Below are 15,251 nucleotides of genomic sequence, written 5' to 3' on the forward strand. Positions count from 1 at the left end.
CACATCATTAGCCATAAAATTTAAGCATCTCAATAAAAAAAAAAAAAAAAAAAAAGCAAAACAGGCAAAAGCTTGAACACTCCAGAAAAGGCTAGCTGGGAAAAGTATGGGCCGGATTTTCAAAGCCCTTTGTGCGCGGGGCCTATTTTATAAAGACCCGGGATGCATCTAAGTCCCGGGGCTTTACTAAAGGGGTGATCCGGGCGTGTGGTGGGGGCGGGGCCAGAGGCCTTCAGCACGGCGGCCATTTGCCGCTGTGTTGGAGGATCGCGTGCCGGAGGCCTCTTGCCCTGCCCCACCACACGCCCGGACCGCCCACCAAAATCTCCACTTGGCATTTAGATATACTACAGACATGAGATAAAAGAATGTAAGGAAATGGACTGTGGCTGATAGATCCATGCTGTTAGGTGCAAGTGAAAGATAATGTAAACACAACGGCAGGACTGTATCCTTACCACCAAATTTTCACAACCATGACCAGTCACAAAGGAAGTAGTCAGAATGTGAAGCTTTGCTTTAAAAATGAATCTAACACCCCCTTCCCCGTTTTTCCCCTTCCAGCTTAATGTACAGATGTGTACCTTGTGGGGCATCATTGATGAAGTAAAGCCTTATCTGCTTCTGTGCGCTATGTTTCAGTTAAATAGAACAACTCAAGTTGAGGTTCTAAAACTAAAGTTAATACAATGTCACACATTTTCCTGACTGGTTGTAAGTTTATATAAATAATACAAGTGGGGTGGACCAGACTAAATTTTACTCATTGATTTTGTTTTCCCTGTTTTTAACATTTTTCTTCGGTCATTTTTGTATTTTATTTTTTGCTTGTATTTTCTTACTTTTGTCTTTATTATTTGCTTCCTTTGTTTTGATGTTTTCTCTTCCCCCAATTCTTCAGCTTCTCCTCTGGGCTGGCAAGGAATCTTCCCAAGCTGCAGTGGTTCCCACCACAGCATCAGCAACTCACCTTGGGCCGAGGCCCACCACAGGCGTGGAGGCTTCCTTCTGGGCCCAGGCCAACACCAAGTGCAATTTTTAGGCACCTGTGTAGCCTGGCACCCAGGAATTTTCTATCCCCACTTAATAGTCATGTGATGAATTTAAGTTTATTACCTCAAGTGTTTCTGCTGACTTTGGTGCAAAAACCCCCCCAAAAAAACCAGGGGTGGGCAGAAACTCCAACCAAAAAAGTCAAAATAGCAAATAAATATGGGCGTGATACAAAACCCAGCTCATTATGGATCCACTAGTAAAGGTTTAATTATGGCACAAAAGGCTCCGAACATTATATCAGCATAAGTGCTGCAGGTCCCCCTACACGTGCTGTGATTCTCACAAACTGCATTGGGAGGGACTCAAATCTGCAAAATACAAACAAAACAGAAATAGGGACAATCAAGCACAGGCAAACAGCACAAAAAAGGATTCTTCCAAAACAAAGCCATTATAATGCATCAATGCATCAATAATAAAATCTCAAATGTATTACATAACTAAATCAGCTCACAGCAGGTAAAAGCAAACAATGCAAGGAAGGAGTTTTAAAAGGCAGAGAAAAACGTCAGTCACATAACGTAAATGCACCAAGGGAAGACAAATAAAGATGTCATAGAAGGCAGCCAATCTAAAAGAAGAAATGTAATGGCAGGAATTAGGATACCAAGATCAGCAACAAGTGAAATGCCCCACCTTCATGAATTAAATCGCTGGAATAGCACAGATGTGCCATCTCCCACTAACCCCAAAAGTACAATGGTTATAAGATGAGTATTACAGGCAAATAGAAGAATAAATGAAAAAAGGGAGAGAAATATCCAGAGAAAAAACCAAGCAGTTACACAGAATGCACAGATATATGGGCAACTCGAAGGGAAATTCTGCACCAGTAATGTCACATCCACAGGAGTATATTATTCCCAAACAGAGCGCTCTATTTCAAGAATGATCTTAAAAGCCCAATTTTTAAATGAAGCCAGTTGTCAAGAAGAGACAGCATGTCCCAGCCTCGACACCAGCCATGTTTCGTAAGACTGCTTTCTTGAGGAGAGACAGACGTACTGATGGGCTGCGAGAGCAGTCAAAATAGCGTTCTCATTCTAGTTAAAACCTAAAAAAAAAAAAATCCCAGACCATTCAATATCTTGGCTCAAGCTGGAAGGATGTAAAGAATGCATTGTGTAAATCCAGCCTGGCTCTTTTTGGAGAAGGAGATGGGGAAAAAGCAGCAGCCCGTGTAGACAGCCTGCAAAGATTGATTACAAAATACCGCAGGTCTGACACAGAGTGGGGAGCTGTGACCCCTCTCCAGCATCCTGCCTAAAGCAGCTGCAGTGCTCAGAGATGCACGTTTTCAGTATTCACAGAAAATCCTGTAAAACCCTGCTGGTAACAGCCAAGGAAAAGCCGACTACCTCCCTGCATGGGCAGTATCAAAGTATACATTTCTCTCTCTCTCTCGGCCTCTTTCCTCAATCTCTGTGCATCTGGCCTTTGCTTTTCTTCACAATACTCCCTCCTCCATGACTGTGTTTCTCCCCTCTTCATTCTCGCTTCCTGGACTTCCCTCTTCTCTCTTTGTTCCTCTTCCGCCCTCCTTCCTTGTTTTCTTCCCTTCGGCCTTCATTGCCTTTTCATCTCCTTGCTTTCCTCTCCTTCCCCCTTTTCATCCCTCCCTACAGTCCCCCCTCTCGTTATTTCCTCTTTTCTTCTCCTGCCCTTGCTTCCCTTCTCTCTTTCATCCCTTCCTCACCAAGCCATTCCTTCGATCTCTGAACCTCCTCCCACCTGTCCCTCGTGCTCCCTATCTCCCGACTCCCTTCCCTGTTGTAACCATCGCTACCAGGTCTACTGACTTGGCATTGCGCGGTTCTTTGAGTAACCTTGAGCTGGACAATGCCTGTTCTCATGGTGCTGCCTAAATTTTTGAGAATAGGCTGGCAGGTGTGCAGATACATTCCAGCCCAAACTTCCTCAAAGACCAGTGCCAAGCCAGGTTAATAGACCTGGCTGTGGTGGTGACAGGTGAGGGGAGAGAGCATCGGGCTGAGAGTTGGGAACCGAAAGGGAGAGAACAAGCACTGGGGGCAGGGAAACCAGAGGAAGTACAAATGGGCTCCTTGTTAGGGACCAGGATGGGAAAGTGGTGAGCACTGGTAATGGGAGAGGTGGATTTCAGTAGAGAGTGTGCTGGGAGTTGGGGAGAGCTAGGGGGAGGGACGGGAATTCATGCTGCACTTAGAAGAGCTCTTTTCCTAGGTCTTCCTTCTCTCTCACCAAGCTCTTCATCTTAAGATTGGATTTTGGAATGGTCAGAGAGGTTATTTCTAGAGCTCTTTGTCCAAGGTCAACTCTATTGGTTTGTGGCCAAATGCAATCCAAGTGCCATGCCCCTCACCCCCACCTCCTTAACCGAGAGTGAGCCCTTTCATGAGTGCTCCTGAGCAGTGCACATCTGTGCACTGCTCAGGAGCCAAGAGTGTTTCCAGCTGTGCCAGGGAGAGCAGGAAAGACAATGTGGCCCTCACCCCTTCCTGTCTCTCTTTTTTGTGTCTTCTTTATTTGTTGGTGCAACTGCGTCACAGCACCTACACACGAGACACACCCCTGGCAAACCCACTAAAATTATGAACCGTTTAGAAAATACCGTGCATGACATTTCTGTAGAAATTGTAGGACACTCCGTGTGTGTTTCCGCTGCTTTCTGACAGTCGCTGGAAACAGCTGGAAGACTGGAACCAGAGAGAACCTCCAGAAACCAGGAGGCAAATAACTCTGCTTTCAATGTGTTGGCGCTTGTTAAAGTTCTGTATCCAAGAGCTAGCTGACTCTGCAGTTCAGCAAAGCGATTATCATCGGAACGTTTTCCCGCTGACACGGGATAGTGTAGCTGCATAACTACCAGGGAACAGCAGCATTTTTTGCAGAGGGAGATGAAGCTGAGGAAAGGAGGAGAAAATTAAAGTAAGGGACAAGGCACATATGTTTTGTTGCTTAACAACCACCATTCATTGCTCAGATGTTGAGCAGTAATTAGCAGTTAAGTACTTTATAAGCTGCACCGTTGTGCGGTGCATGAATAGCTTTGTGTGCCCGATTTCTTTGGCAAGTGATCTCTGGCCACTTTGCCAGGTGATCGTGCAGAATCTTCGGTACTTGTCACTATAGTATAGCACTGTACATTTATAAAGCATCGTATTTCACAATTCCAGTGGGTCGTATTGCTTCTTCAGTATATGTGCCTGAAATAATTCCCTTTCAGAATCTTGAAAGCGCAAATTTCTCCCTTCCCCTCGGCCTGTATCGGTACTGGAGCTATCATAGGGGCCGATGTTATAAGATGCGCTGAAGCTGCCGTGGGTTTGTACGCGGATGTACGCGTGTTTGTGCGCACATTTTCTCACGCAAGGCCCTATACGGGGATGTAATAAGGGGTTTTGTGCGCAGGAAAAAAGCGCATACAAATGCACTTACAGACCCGTGGGATTTTCCTGCGCAAATGCATGCTAACAGCATGCAAAGGAGGCGATTAGCTAATCATAGGCAATGCAGGGAGCTGCGCTAATGCTAGTGTGGGTTTTTTACCGACATGGTCAGGACACGAGTTAAGTGTCAGCGCCGACTCGGGGGGGCCTATGTTGGTGTCCGAGCGTCCTGAAAACCACCTTGCTGAGCACCTATCTCGGTCTCAGAGTGGCCAGCTTAGCTAGGCGCTTTTCTGGGCATTGGAATGGCCAACTTAGGTTGGTGCTTCCCTAGGCGCTTTTCTTGATGTCTGAGTGGCCAGATTTGTGACCAGCTGAGCGCCTAGTTCAGTGTCTGAGTGACCAGATACACGGGCAGAAGAGCACCTGAGCATCAAGATTAGCTAGGCGCCTTTCTGGGCGCCCGATGGTATAGCTTTTTCTGCCATGAGCAGAGCACGAGCGGCCTGATAAGCTCCTAGCTCAGCATCCAAACAGCAAGGTAAGCTAGGCGTCTTTCTGGGCACCTGATCGGATTGGTTTTTCTGCCACAAAGTACAAGCGGCCTGATTAAGCACCTGGCTGAACGCCTATCTCTGCTTCAGAGTGGCCAGCTTAGCAAAGCGCTTTTCACGGCATCCGAGGTAGGCGCTTCCCTGGGCGGACAGATACACGGCCAGAAGAGCGGCAAGATTGTTGTGAATTAGCATGCATGAAAAATATTTGCCATGTTTTGTACAGCACAGTTTTTTGAGGTATTAAAAATACTTTCCAAGGTCATACTTTCACTTAATAGGGAGACCCGTTTGCTTGCTCGCTCGCTTATATGCGCAGATTATCGGTACGGGTTTTGAGTGCGGATGCCACCGCTTATTACATAGGCCCTGTAACATGCTTAGGTACGTGCATTTTTCCGTATGTGCGCGGATTTATGTGCGCAAATCATTTGCATAATTTTTTTTTAACATCCCGCAGAAGCAGTAGCTTCAGCTGCGTGAGATGGTCAAAACCCGCACTCACAGTGAGCGCCTGTTTTGCCGCGGGTCTTATGACATCGGCCTCCTAGTGTGTTAGAGTTGCTTGGAAATAGATTAGGTGAACTAGTATTCTGAGTAAGAATGACTTAAAAAAAAATGAAAAGAACCTTATGAATATATGTGATCTAGGAGATACTGAACAATTACCGTATTTTTCGCTCCATAAGACGCACCTTTTTCCCCCAAAAGTGGGGGGAAAATGTCTGAGCGTCTTATGGAGCAAATATAAAAAAAAGCAAAAAAAAACCAACTGAAAATCTAACACCCCCCCCCCCCCCACCCTCCTGACCCCCCCCCAAGACCTGCCAAAAGTCCCTGGTGGTCCAGTGGGGTTCCAGGAGCGCTCCGAGAGCGATCTCCTGGACTTGGGCCGTCGGCTGCCAGTAATCAAAATGGCCCCAGTGACATAGTGAGGGCAAAGGGCCGTCGGCGCCATTTTGATTACTGGCAGCCGACGGCCCAAGTCCAGGAGATTTATTTATTTATTTATTTAACAGCTTTTAATATACCGGTGTTCGTGGGGGCACATCACGCCGGTTTACAATAAAACTTGAGAAAGGAGGAAAATTATAAAAAAACAGGGAGCGGGTGAGGGAGCAGGTGAGAAAGGGGGGCGGGAGTGAGGAGGAAGGGATAGCAGCTGAGAAAGTAGAGGAGAGTAACCATAATTGAGGTGGGGGTATTTACAGGAGGAGGTATTTACAGCAGAAGGACTGCAGAGGTGTGATAATGTAAAACTATAACTTATTTACATTGTATATTCTATACATTATAACTTATTTACTGCAGAGTGTGATACAATTAACTTATGACAAGCTAATTCAGGTGGTGTGTTAAAGAGAAATCCATAGGAGCGTGCAGGAATTGTGGTGAGGGGGGAGGCGGGGAGTCTGGGGGGGTCGGTTTCACAGGCAGGGGGGGATTGTCTAAGGGGGATTGTCTAGGGGGGTTGGTTTCAGGGTATGCCTGTCTGAAGAGCCATGTCTTGATGCCTTTTTTTGAAAGTGGGCAGGGAGGGTTCGAGACGGAGGTGTGTGAGACCGCTCCTGGACCCCCGCTGGACCTCCAGGGACTTTTGGCAGGTCTTGGGGGGTCAGGAGGGTGGGGGGGTTGTAGTTAATTAGGCAGGTCTTAGGGGGGTCAGGAGGGTGGGGGGTTGTTAATTTGGCAGGTCTAGGGGGGGTAAGGAGGGTGGGGGGTTGTAGTTAAAGGGTTGGGATGGGGTTTTTTTTGGGGGGGGGGTTCCCACAGAAAGAGAATGATAAATGTTTTCTGATCTGGGGAGTGGACCGAAATGGCCCTCCCTAGACTCAAAAACAAAATGGGGAGAAAAAAAAAATGTTATGCACTCCCCTAATTTGCTCCATAAGACGCACAGACGCCCGGTGACAGAGCCGGTTTAGCACAATTTTTTTTTTTTTTTTTTTTTAATTTCCCCCCTCTGAATCCTAGGTGCGTCTTATGGTCAGGTGCGTCTTATGGAGCGAAAAATACGGTAAATATATCCGTGATGGATATTATGCAGCTCAGTCAATCTCCAAGCGACGTACAGTATTAAGTCATCTGAATTGCTTTATTTCCCATTTGATTTTGAGACTGTTCCTTCCGTAGGCTAATAAAGATGTGGAGGAAGTTTTGTTGCTTTTAATCTAGATTGAGCTTGTCTGCTCATGATTTAATGGTATTTATAGGTTCCTCAAGTCTGTTGTGGAAACTATTTTGATATATCAGCATTTTAAAAAGCCCGTTCCAGAGCAGCATGGAGCAAAGCAGGAATTGGTGGACTTCTGGATGGACTTCCTGGTTGAATCCACAAAGGAGGAAGTATCCGTGGTCAGGTTCCCGGTGAGTTACTTGTAGACACCTGTGTCGTGGGATGTCGTGGTGCGTCCTGGCGCACGTCACTGTAACAGGGAGCTCTCGGGGGTGGCAGTTCCATTTAGTATGTTTTTTGGATGATAATTTAGGATAATTTGGCCTTGCAGACTTGTGGTATAAAGAAGCAATTTGGTTTTAGGTTAAAGTGTCTGTCAAAATACTTGAACTTGACAGAATGAGGCATGAGGTAGTTTGGACGAGATGATGCTTTCAGCTGACCTTAATTTTCTGGCAAGGCACAGTGGGCCTCATGAGAACAGAAATATTGCTGTTTGCATTTGGCTAATAATAGATGCATGCAACTTTTTTATTTCATTTTGCTGTTTGTTTTTAAAGGTTCTGATTTTGGAACCAACCAAGATCTACCAGCCTTCCTATCTCTCCATCAACAGTGAAGCGGAAGTGAAAACCGTCTCTATCTGGCATGTGCTTCCAGATGACAAGGTAAACCAGTCTGAGCACATTATAGTGCGAGAGCATGGCCGGGAAATATGGCCTCACTATTAAAAGCTGTCACTGTGTGCATCTTGACAGCATAGTACAGCAGTCAGTTTGTTTTTGCCTGTGCTTAGCATCTTTGCCAGTTTCCTAGCTAAGGATCCATCTCTGAATTTTCATCATTCCATGTTTTATTGTTAATGTTAATACTTGACCTCAGGCAACTTCTCTGGCTTCTCTTTAATGCAATATCCAAATCAGTTGCAATAGTTCTTTTAATTTGTTTAGACTTAAAGTTTCTCACATGGCCTGTTTATTTGTATTTTTTTTTGTTGCGGTTGCTATGGAAACTCGTCATGGGATATGATATTAGAGGCTATAAAAATCTTCCAGATGTGGTTATGAAAATGGAATCAAATAAGGTTTTGCAAATAAAATAAATTGTTATGACACAGAATAAAATAAAAAGCATTTTATTTAGGCTTCCAAGCTTTCCCCCCCACCATTGCAAAGGTTGATCCTGAAAATCTGGTTAAGGAGGAGCATGACAGTGGATTGTAAGACATTCTCCTGAAGTGATCCCATTTGGTGCCACTGTACATGGTGAACACATTTGTAGCATCGCATTCTGTCCTGTACTCTACTGTAGTGCCTTGTACTGTGGAACAAAGAAACAGTTGTCCGTAGCTGCCCTGGAGTTAATGGGGACAGGATGACTTTTACCTTCAGAACTGTAAGCTGGGATGAAGATATTTAGCTCTTAGCCCCTTCGTTATCTTTAAAGAGAGAACCACCGTTTCTTGGCAGATTTTCTTTGCTCAGCTGACATATCACAGGCAAAAGGAAGGGGTTAGAATTGAAATGGCTCTATGAATAATCCATTCTGACTGTTGATGGCATGCAGTAATGTATTTCATCAACTGGACAAGTTGGTTTCTTATTGTGGCTAAGTATTTTGGCATTTTTATAGTACATGGCTATTTAAATTTAGCATTTCTAGTTATTTTGAATTCTCTTTGGAACTGGAGTAGTTTATTTCCCACCCAGCACTTTCAGCTTCATTTATATGCACTCCCCTAATAGAGGAGGGCAGGTTTTCCTTTCCTGCCAGGTTGCACATTTGCATTAAGTGATATCAGGGTATATTTCTCTCTGTCGCAGAGGAGACTGAAAGCCTTATTTCTACTGGGTTTTCGTAAGTTATCTCTGCAGGAGGCCTAGTGTTGAAGCACGTTAACCCTACAGTTTTTTCAGCCCACCCTGCTGTGGCTTATATAGTGGCTGATCCCTGATTTGGAAGTGGGAATTTCATGTGTAGTCAAAACTTTTTTTTAAGCTGTAGCTTCTTTGTAAAGTAAAACTGTTTTGTATGGCTGTTATTTCAGAACTATTATTCAAGCGTTCATTACTGTGCTGCAAGATTTGTTATATTTTGGCCTTCCACAATCTCTCTCTCTCTCTCTCTCTCTCTCTCTCTCTCTATTTTGCAATGTGATCTTTATCGCATGTGTTAGGGCTCTAACACATTTTGAGGAATGACCTCCCCTAAATTAGTCAGATAAGTAAGTTCTCCCCCACAGCCTGTCAAGACCTTGGTCTTGTTGTGGACATTCTCACTATTCACATGGTGGGACCCTCGTCTGAGACCTGCCGGACCCCAGAGGGGAACCTGCGGGGAACAGGGCTGGTATAGGTGAAGCTCTAGTCTAATCCCAGTCCAGGGCGTGTTTGCCAACTGCAGGCATGGGCAGGGTAGATTCGCTTATTAGGCTGCATCAACCATGCCACAGCATAAGGATCCACATTGAATGCACAGTTAATAGATACAAAACCATATTTTATAAACTAAAAAGGGGTTTTGGAAAATTGTGTATAAACTGTTTCTATCAGTAGCCTGAGACAAATAAATGCTAAATTAACTCGAACAAAAATTATAAGACATAGTACATCTATTAGATATCATAGGTAAACAAAGTAAGATAATAGAGTAGGATAAATTGCTAGTCATCAGTTAGAGAAAGTATTGCTTTGTATCAGGAAGGGATATAGTAAGTGATTTGGGTAATTTTGTGTCATCTGCAAACCAAACAATTAAAGTTGGTATTGGTATTGGGCTGCATAAGGGACTTTTATATGCACAACTACCCAAATTGAATGAATCTCAACTAGACAGACTGGCTGAACCATTTTGGTCTTTATCTGCCATCATTTACTATGTTGTTGTGCATACAGAAGAATTTATCTGGCATCTGAAGAGTGAATTTTAGTTATTGAACGTGCATTTTAAAAATGACAATTATATATTAATTTATATAGAATTCAAACATTTAGATAAATTAGACGATGAAGAAAGTAAGTATTGACAATTAATTGCTGAATTAAATTGGATGAATACCAGAAGAAAAACAAGATGAAAATGAAATGACAGAGAGAACCTATTTATCAAAAGATATTGTTGGCTCTCTTAAAAATTCCGACGAATGAGATTTTGCTGTTAATGTAGTAGAAACAGAGCAATGGAATGTCATTTCAATGTGCAAGTTGAATAATTAAAACAGGAAGAATTATTAAAAAGAAATTGGAAGCTATATATATATACAAGCATAGGTGTTAATCATTCCCTAATGATTCTTAATCAGATGTGGATTGCATTATAATGTTGGACAAAAGGGCTGCAAAAATGAATAAATCAAACAAAGGAATATGATTTGAGCTGTAACATAGTAAGATGAGTTTTGGGAGAAAGTTTAATTGAAAATGAATAATAAAAAACTATACATACACAGAAATTGAGGCAAAAAAATGTGTATTTAAGAAATGAAATGGGATGTACAAGACATGCAGTATATATGCCACTTCTGAAATCTCTTGTATATGGAGAAAAAGATCCTGAGAATGTGGAAGAGGCGGGAAGCAGACCAAACACAGCTGGATTTTGTGAGAAGGCCAGCGGCAGTTTCAGAGAATGTGAGAGAAATGCTAATGCCTCTAAGAAGAATCTTTAGAGGATCAACATGAAAATGGAAGAGATCTTAAGTACAGAGTCTTTGTATAAACAGCACAGCTGTAGCTGAATGAGTGGTGAGGACACTGCTGCTTTCACTGGAATGCCGAAGGAGACTGCAGGGAAAGCAGTTTAAGAATTTGCTGATCCCGTTCAGAGCTGCCATTTTTAAGGGGCAAAGAAAGACACGGGACTAAGTCCTAGGCTTGCTTTACTGAAGTCAAGGATTTTCTCTGTCTTCAACATAAAAAAGGAACCAATAGAATAGACTAGAATATGCATGCAAATTAATACACCTGTGAGCTCTCCAGGAGAGAGAAGTAAGAAACAAAGGGAATGAAATTAAAAAAAAAATAAATATGTGTATCCATAAAGAACATTTGCAAAAACCCTGGTAAGAAAATACACTGATGTGATATTAATTCAAAAACAGTGTTTTTTGGGGAATATCAAAACGGTTATAGTCAAAGTACAAAATGTTAAATGTAATGCTAGAAATGAATTTAGAAATGCAGTGGAAACAAAAATGAAAAGGACATTTTATAAACCAAATTCTAAAGAGGGGTTGGCTGTTAAAAATAAATAAAGTAAATTAAAGGCAGTTTATTGCATGAAGCAGAAGTATTTCTTCACAGAAAGGTGTGGTGGATACATGGCATGGCCTCTCGGGAAGAGTGGGTGGAGGCAGAGGCAGTGGTAAAGGTGGGTGGGGCACGGGACGAGTGCCGAGGATTTCTGGTTATCAGGAAGTGAGAGTTAAGCCAATGATGAGCACTGATCTACGGCACTGAGTAGGAATGGAGCTGAGAAGACTGGGTGGACCTTGATGACATGATGACTGTCGTCATCAAAAATAAAATGTTCAAATGTGGCACAAGCCTGCACAAAACAAGTTGATTTTCAAACACAGAGTGGCCACATTCATTGTGTTTGAGGATCAGATTGTGAAGGTGGCTATCAGGGGTCTTGCATGCTCTTGAAAGTTTCCAAACACTGGCGTAAAGTAAACCAATGAATGGCGTATCTATGACGTGCATACTTTTTTTTTTTTTTTTTTAGAATTATGAGTTTACGCAGTGCTTTCGAACTTGCTTTTGAAACATCCCATCTCCCGAATCCCTCTTTTCTACATTGCTAAAAAGTAGCCATGTGCTTTCAGGATATTGAAAATCCGCCTGCCTGGATACGACTGACCCAGTTGGGATAACTAATTATACCCACATCAAAGGCATCTAAACATTTGTAAACTTATTGCAGGAGTCCAAATGAATCTGAGTTTGTGGTTTGATTATTTGTTTTAGGACTTAAAATGTAATGTTTATTTAACTCCATACTGCTGAACTATTATTACCTTAATATCTGTATTAAGAGGCGTGTTTTAAAACAAGCACACGTATGCCCATACATGTGCGCATATCTGTGGGCGAGCAGAGATAGCCTTGAATTTGAAATCATGTGTGCACTTGTGCATATAATTTAAAATACACCTACCACTTAGAACATAAGAAATTGCCGTGCTGGGTCAGACCAAGGGGCCATCAAGCCCAGCATCCTGTTTCCAACAGAGGCCAAACCAAGCCACAAGAACCTGGCAATTACCCAAACTCTAAGAAGATCCCATGCTACTGATGCAATTCATAGCTTAGCTATTCCCTAAGTAAACTTGATTTATAGCCGTTAATGGATTTCTCCTCCAAGAACTTATCCAAACCTTTTTTGAACCCAGCTACACTAACTGCACTAACCACATCCCCTGGCAACAAATTCCAGAGCTTTATTGTGCGTTGAGTGAAAAAGAATTTTCTCCGATGCCCCCTAGTCCTTCTATTATTCAAAAGTGTAAATAACCGATTCACATCTACTCATTCAAGACCTCTCATGATCTTAAAGACCTCTATCATATCCTCCCTCAGCCGTCTCTTCTCCAAGCTAAACAGCACTAACCTCTTCAACCTTTCTTCATAGGAGAGCTGTTCCATCCCCTTTATCATTTTGGTTGCCCTTCTCTGTACCTTCTCCATCGCAACTATATCTTTTTTTAGATACGGTGACCAGAATTGTACACAGTATTCAAGGTGCGGTCTCACCATGGAGCGATATAGAGGCTTTATGACATTTTCCGTTTTATTAACCATTCCCTTCCTAATAATTTTTTAACATTGTTTCCTTTTCTGACTGCTGCAGCACACTGAGCCGACGATTTTAAAGTATTATCCACTATGATGCCTAGATCTTTTTCCTGGGTGGTAGCTCCTAATATGGAACCTGACATCTTGTAACTACAGTAAGGGTTATTTTTCCCTATATGCAACACCTTGCACTTGTCCACATTAAATTTCATCTGCCATTTGGATGCCCAATCTTCCAGTCTTGCAAGGTCCTCCTGTAATGTATCACAGTCCGCTTGTGATTTAACTACTCTGAATAATTTTGTATCATCTGCAAATTTGATAACCTCACTCGTTGTATTCCTTTCTAGATCATTTATATATATATATATATTGAAAAGCACCAGTCCAAGTACAGATCCTAATTTTAAGAGGTTACTCCAGTAAACCTACTTTATGTATCTTCCATACGACTTTGCCGACTTTAACGCGCGCGTATGTAAGCAGATTTTAAAGCATGTTTGCGCGAGGGATATTCCCAGTTTTTTCAAATTAGTCCACCAGTTTGCCTCATTAATCTTGAAGTCATCCAGACCACGCTGGTTCATCATCCTGCATGCAACCCAGTTGAACCGGACCCCTCACCCTGTCGTGTAAGCCTAAAAATGCAAGATTTTCAGACTTGCTCCTCATCAGGAGCAGCAGTAAAATCAAGCGGCTAACAAGCCACCCTGCACTGCGGACTCCAGTGTTAAAATACAGAATTACGCGCATAACGATTGTCCCCATTCCAGCTCCACCCCTTTTTTGCTAATGGGCATACGCGTATATGGACATAACTTCCGGCTTTCAAAATACACGTTGTTTGTGCGCGGCCCGCATACTTGAGTGTATGGGCTTTTTAGCATGAGCAACGCTTTTAAAATTCAGTCCTAAATGTTTATTGATGCACTGATTATACCATCAATACTGAGATCCTTTTTTTGTTTAGACTGATGTGATATTTAGATTTATTAGATTTTATATACCATCACTAAAGACCCATCGTAACTGTTCATAACAGAGATAAAACATACAGCTAAAATACATCGTATAACATTAATAAACCTAAAATACATTTAAAATACATTATAAACCTGTAGAAGTACATGCTTTTTACATAGTCTCTTTGATTTGCATTAATGAACTCCTTATTTATTGCTGCTAAACTTATGAGCTAAATATTTTTATGGTGAACATTTTATTTTTGTACCACTTAATATGCCGCACATAAGTTAGGCATACATGTATTAAGATTATTACATTTATTGATGTACTTGTTTGTTCTGTCATTCATTTGATTTGACTGTCTTTGTTTTAAGTGGATGAGTACCTTTTCCTAATCCTGCAGTCTGTCTGCAAATGCTGCTAGTCAGACACAATAAGAGCCATGGAAGAAACCTATAGCTCAGAGCTATGATTGCAAGCCCTGCCTTTTTATCCAGCTGTGTTAGGAAGCCAGCTGTGTACTTAGTGTCTGCTGTGCTTTGCCTGGGAAACATGATGCAACCTAAGAGAAAGTTAATTAAATAATTTCAGAATTGGTTGATTATTTTAATTCATTGTCTAGCAGAGCAAGACAGCTAAAGTGACCATATTGCTTACATGCAGGCCTGTGTCTTTTTCTTAAACATGCTGCAGAATATCATATTTTCTGAGAATTCTGGGACCCGCATAATTTGTGTTGTATAAATAAACTGCTGCCTGTCAGGCATCCGGTAGGTCTATTGGGACTCAGATGATGGATGGACTAGGACACACAATGGCCTTTGCATTCCTTGGTATAAGTACGACTTTCAATTTCACATAAACCAATAGAACAGAGTGCAATGTGTGTTTAAAATCATGAGAGGTCTAGAACGGGTAGATGTGAATCGGTTATTTACTCTTTCGGATAGTAGAAAGACTAGGGGGCACTCCATGAAGTTAGCATGGGGCACATTTAAAACTAATCGGAGAAAGTTCTTTTTTACTCAACGCACAATTAAACTCTGGAATTTGTTGCCAGAGGATGTGGTTAGATCAGTTAGTATAGCTGTGTTTAAAAAAGGATTGGATAAGTTCTTGGAGGAGAAGTCCATTACCTGCTATTAAGTTCACTTAGAGAATAGCCACTGCCATTAGCAATGGTTACATGGAATAGACTTAGTTTTTGGGTACTTGCCAGGTTCTTATGGCCTGGATTGGCCACTGTTGGAGATAGGATGCTGGGCTTGATGGACCCTTGGTCTGACCTAGTATGGCATTTTCTTATGTTCTTAGCTATATTTATATAGGTCTACAT

The 15,251-nt window shown here is 42.3% G+C and overlaps 1 protein-coding gene across 1 annotated transcript in view; it reads left to right on the plus strand.

Moving 5' to 3' along the window:
- MAP3K5 (mitogen-activated protein kinase kinase kinase 5) overlaps positions 1–15,251 on the plus strand; it is a 375,637-nt gene that overhangs the window by 222,648 nt on the left and 137,738 nt on the right. The window contains exons 11-12 of the mRNA XM_029596916.1: positions 7,192–7,345; positions 7,715–7,822. Of these exons, the coding sequence (XP_029452776.1) occupies positions 7,192–7,345; positions 7,715–7,822 (262 nt within the window). The remainder of the gene's footprint in view (positions 1–7,191; positions 7,346–7,714; positions 7,823–15,251) is intronic.

This window comes from Rhinatrema bivittatum, chromosome 3 (assembly GCF_901001135.1).
Source record: "Rhinatrema bivittatum chromosome 3, aRhiBiv1.1, whole genome shotgun sequence".
In the NCBI taxonomy this organism is placed as follows: domain Eukaryota; kingdom Metazoa; phylum Chordata; class Amphibia; order Gymnophiona; family Rhinatrematidae; genus Rhinatrema; species Rhinatrema bivittatum.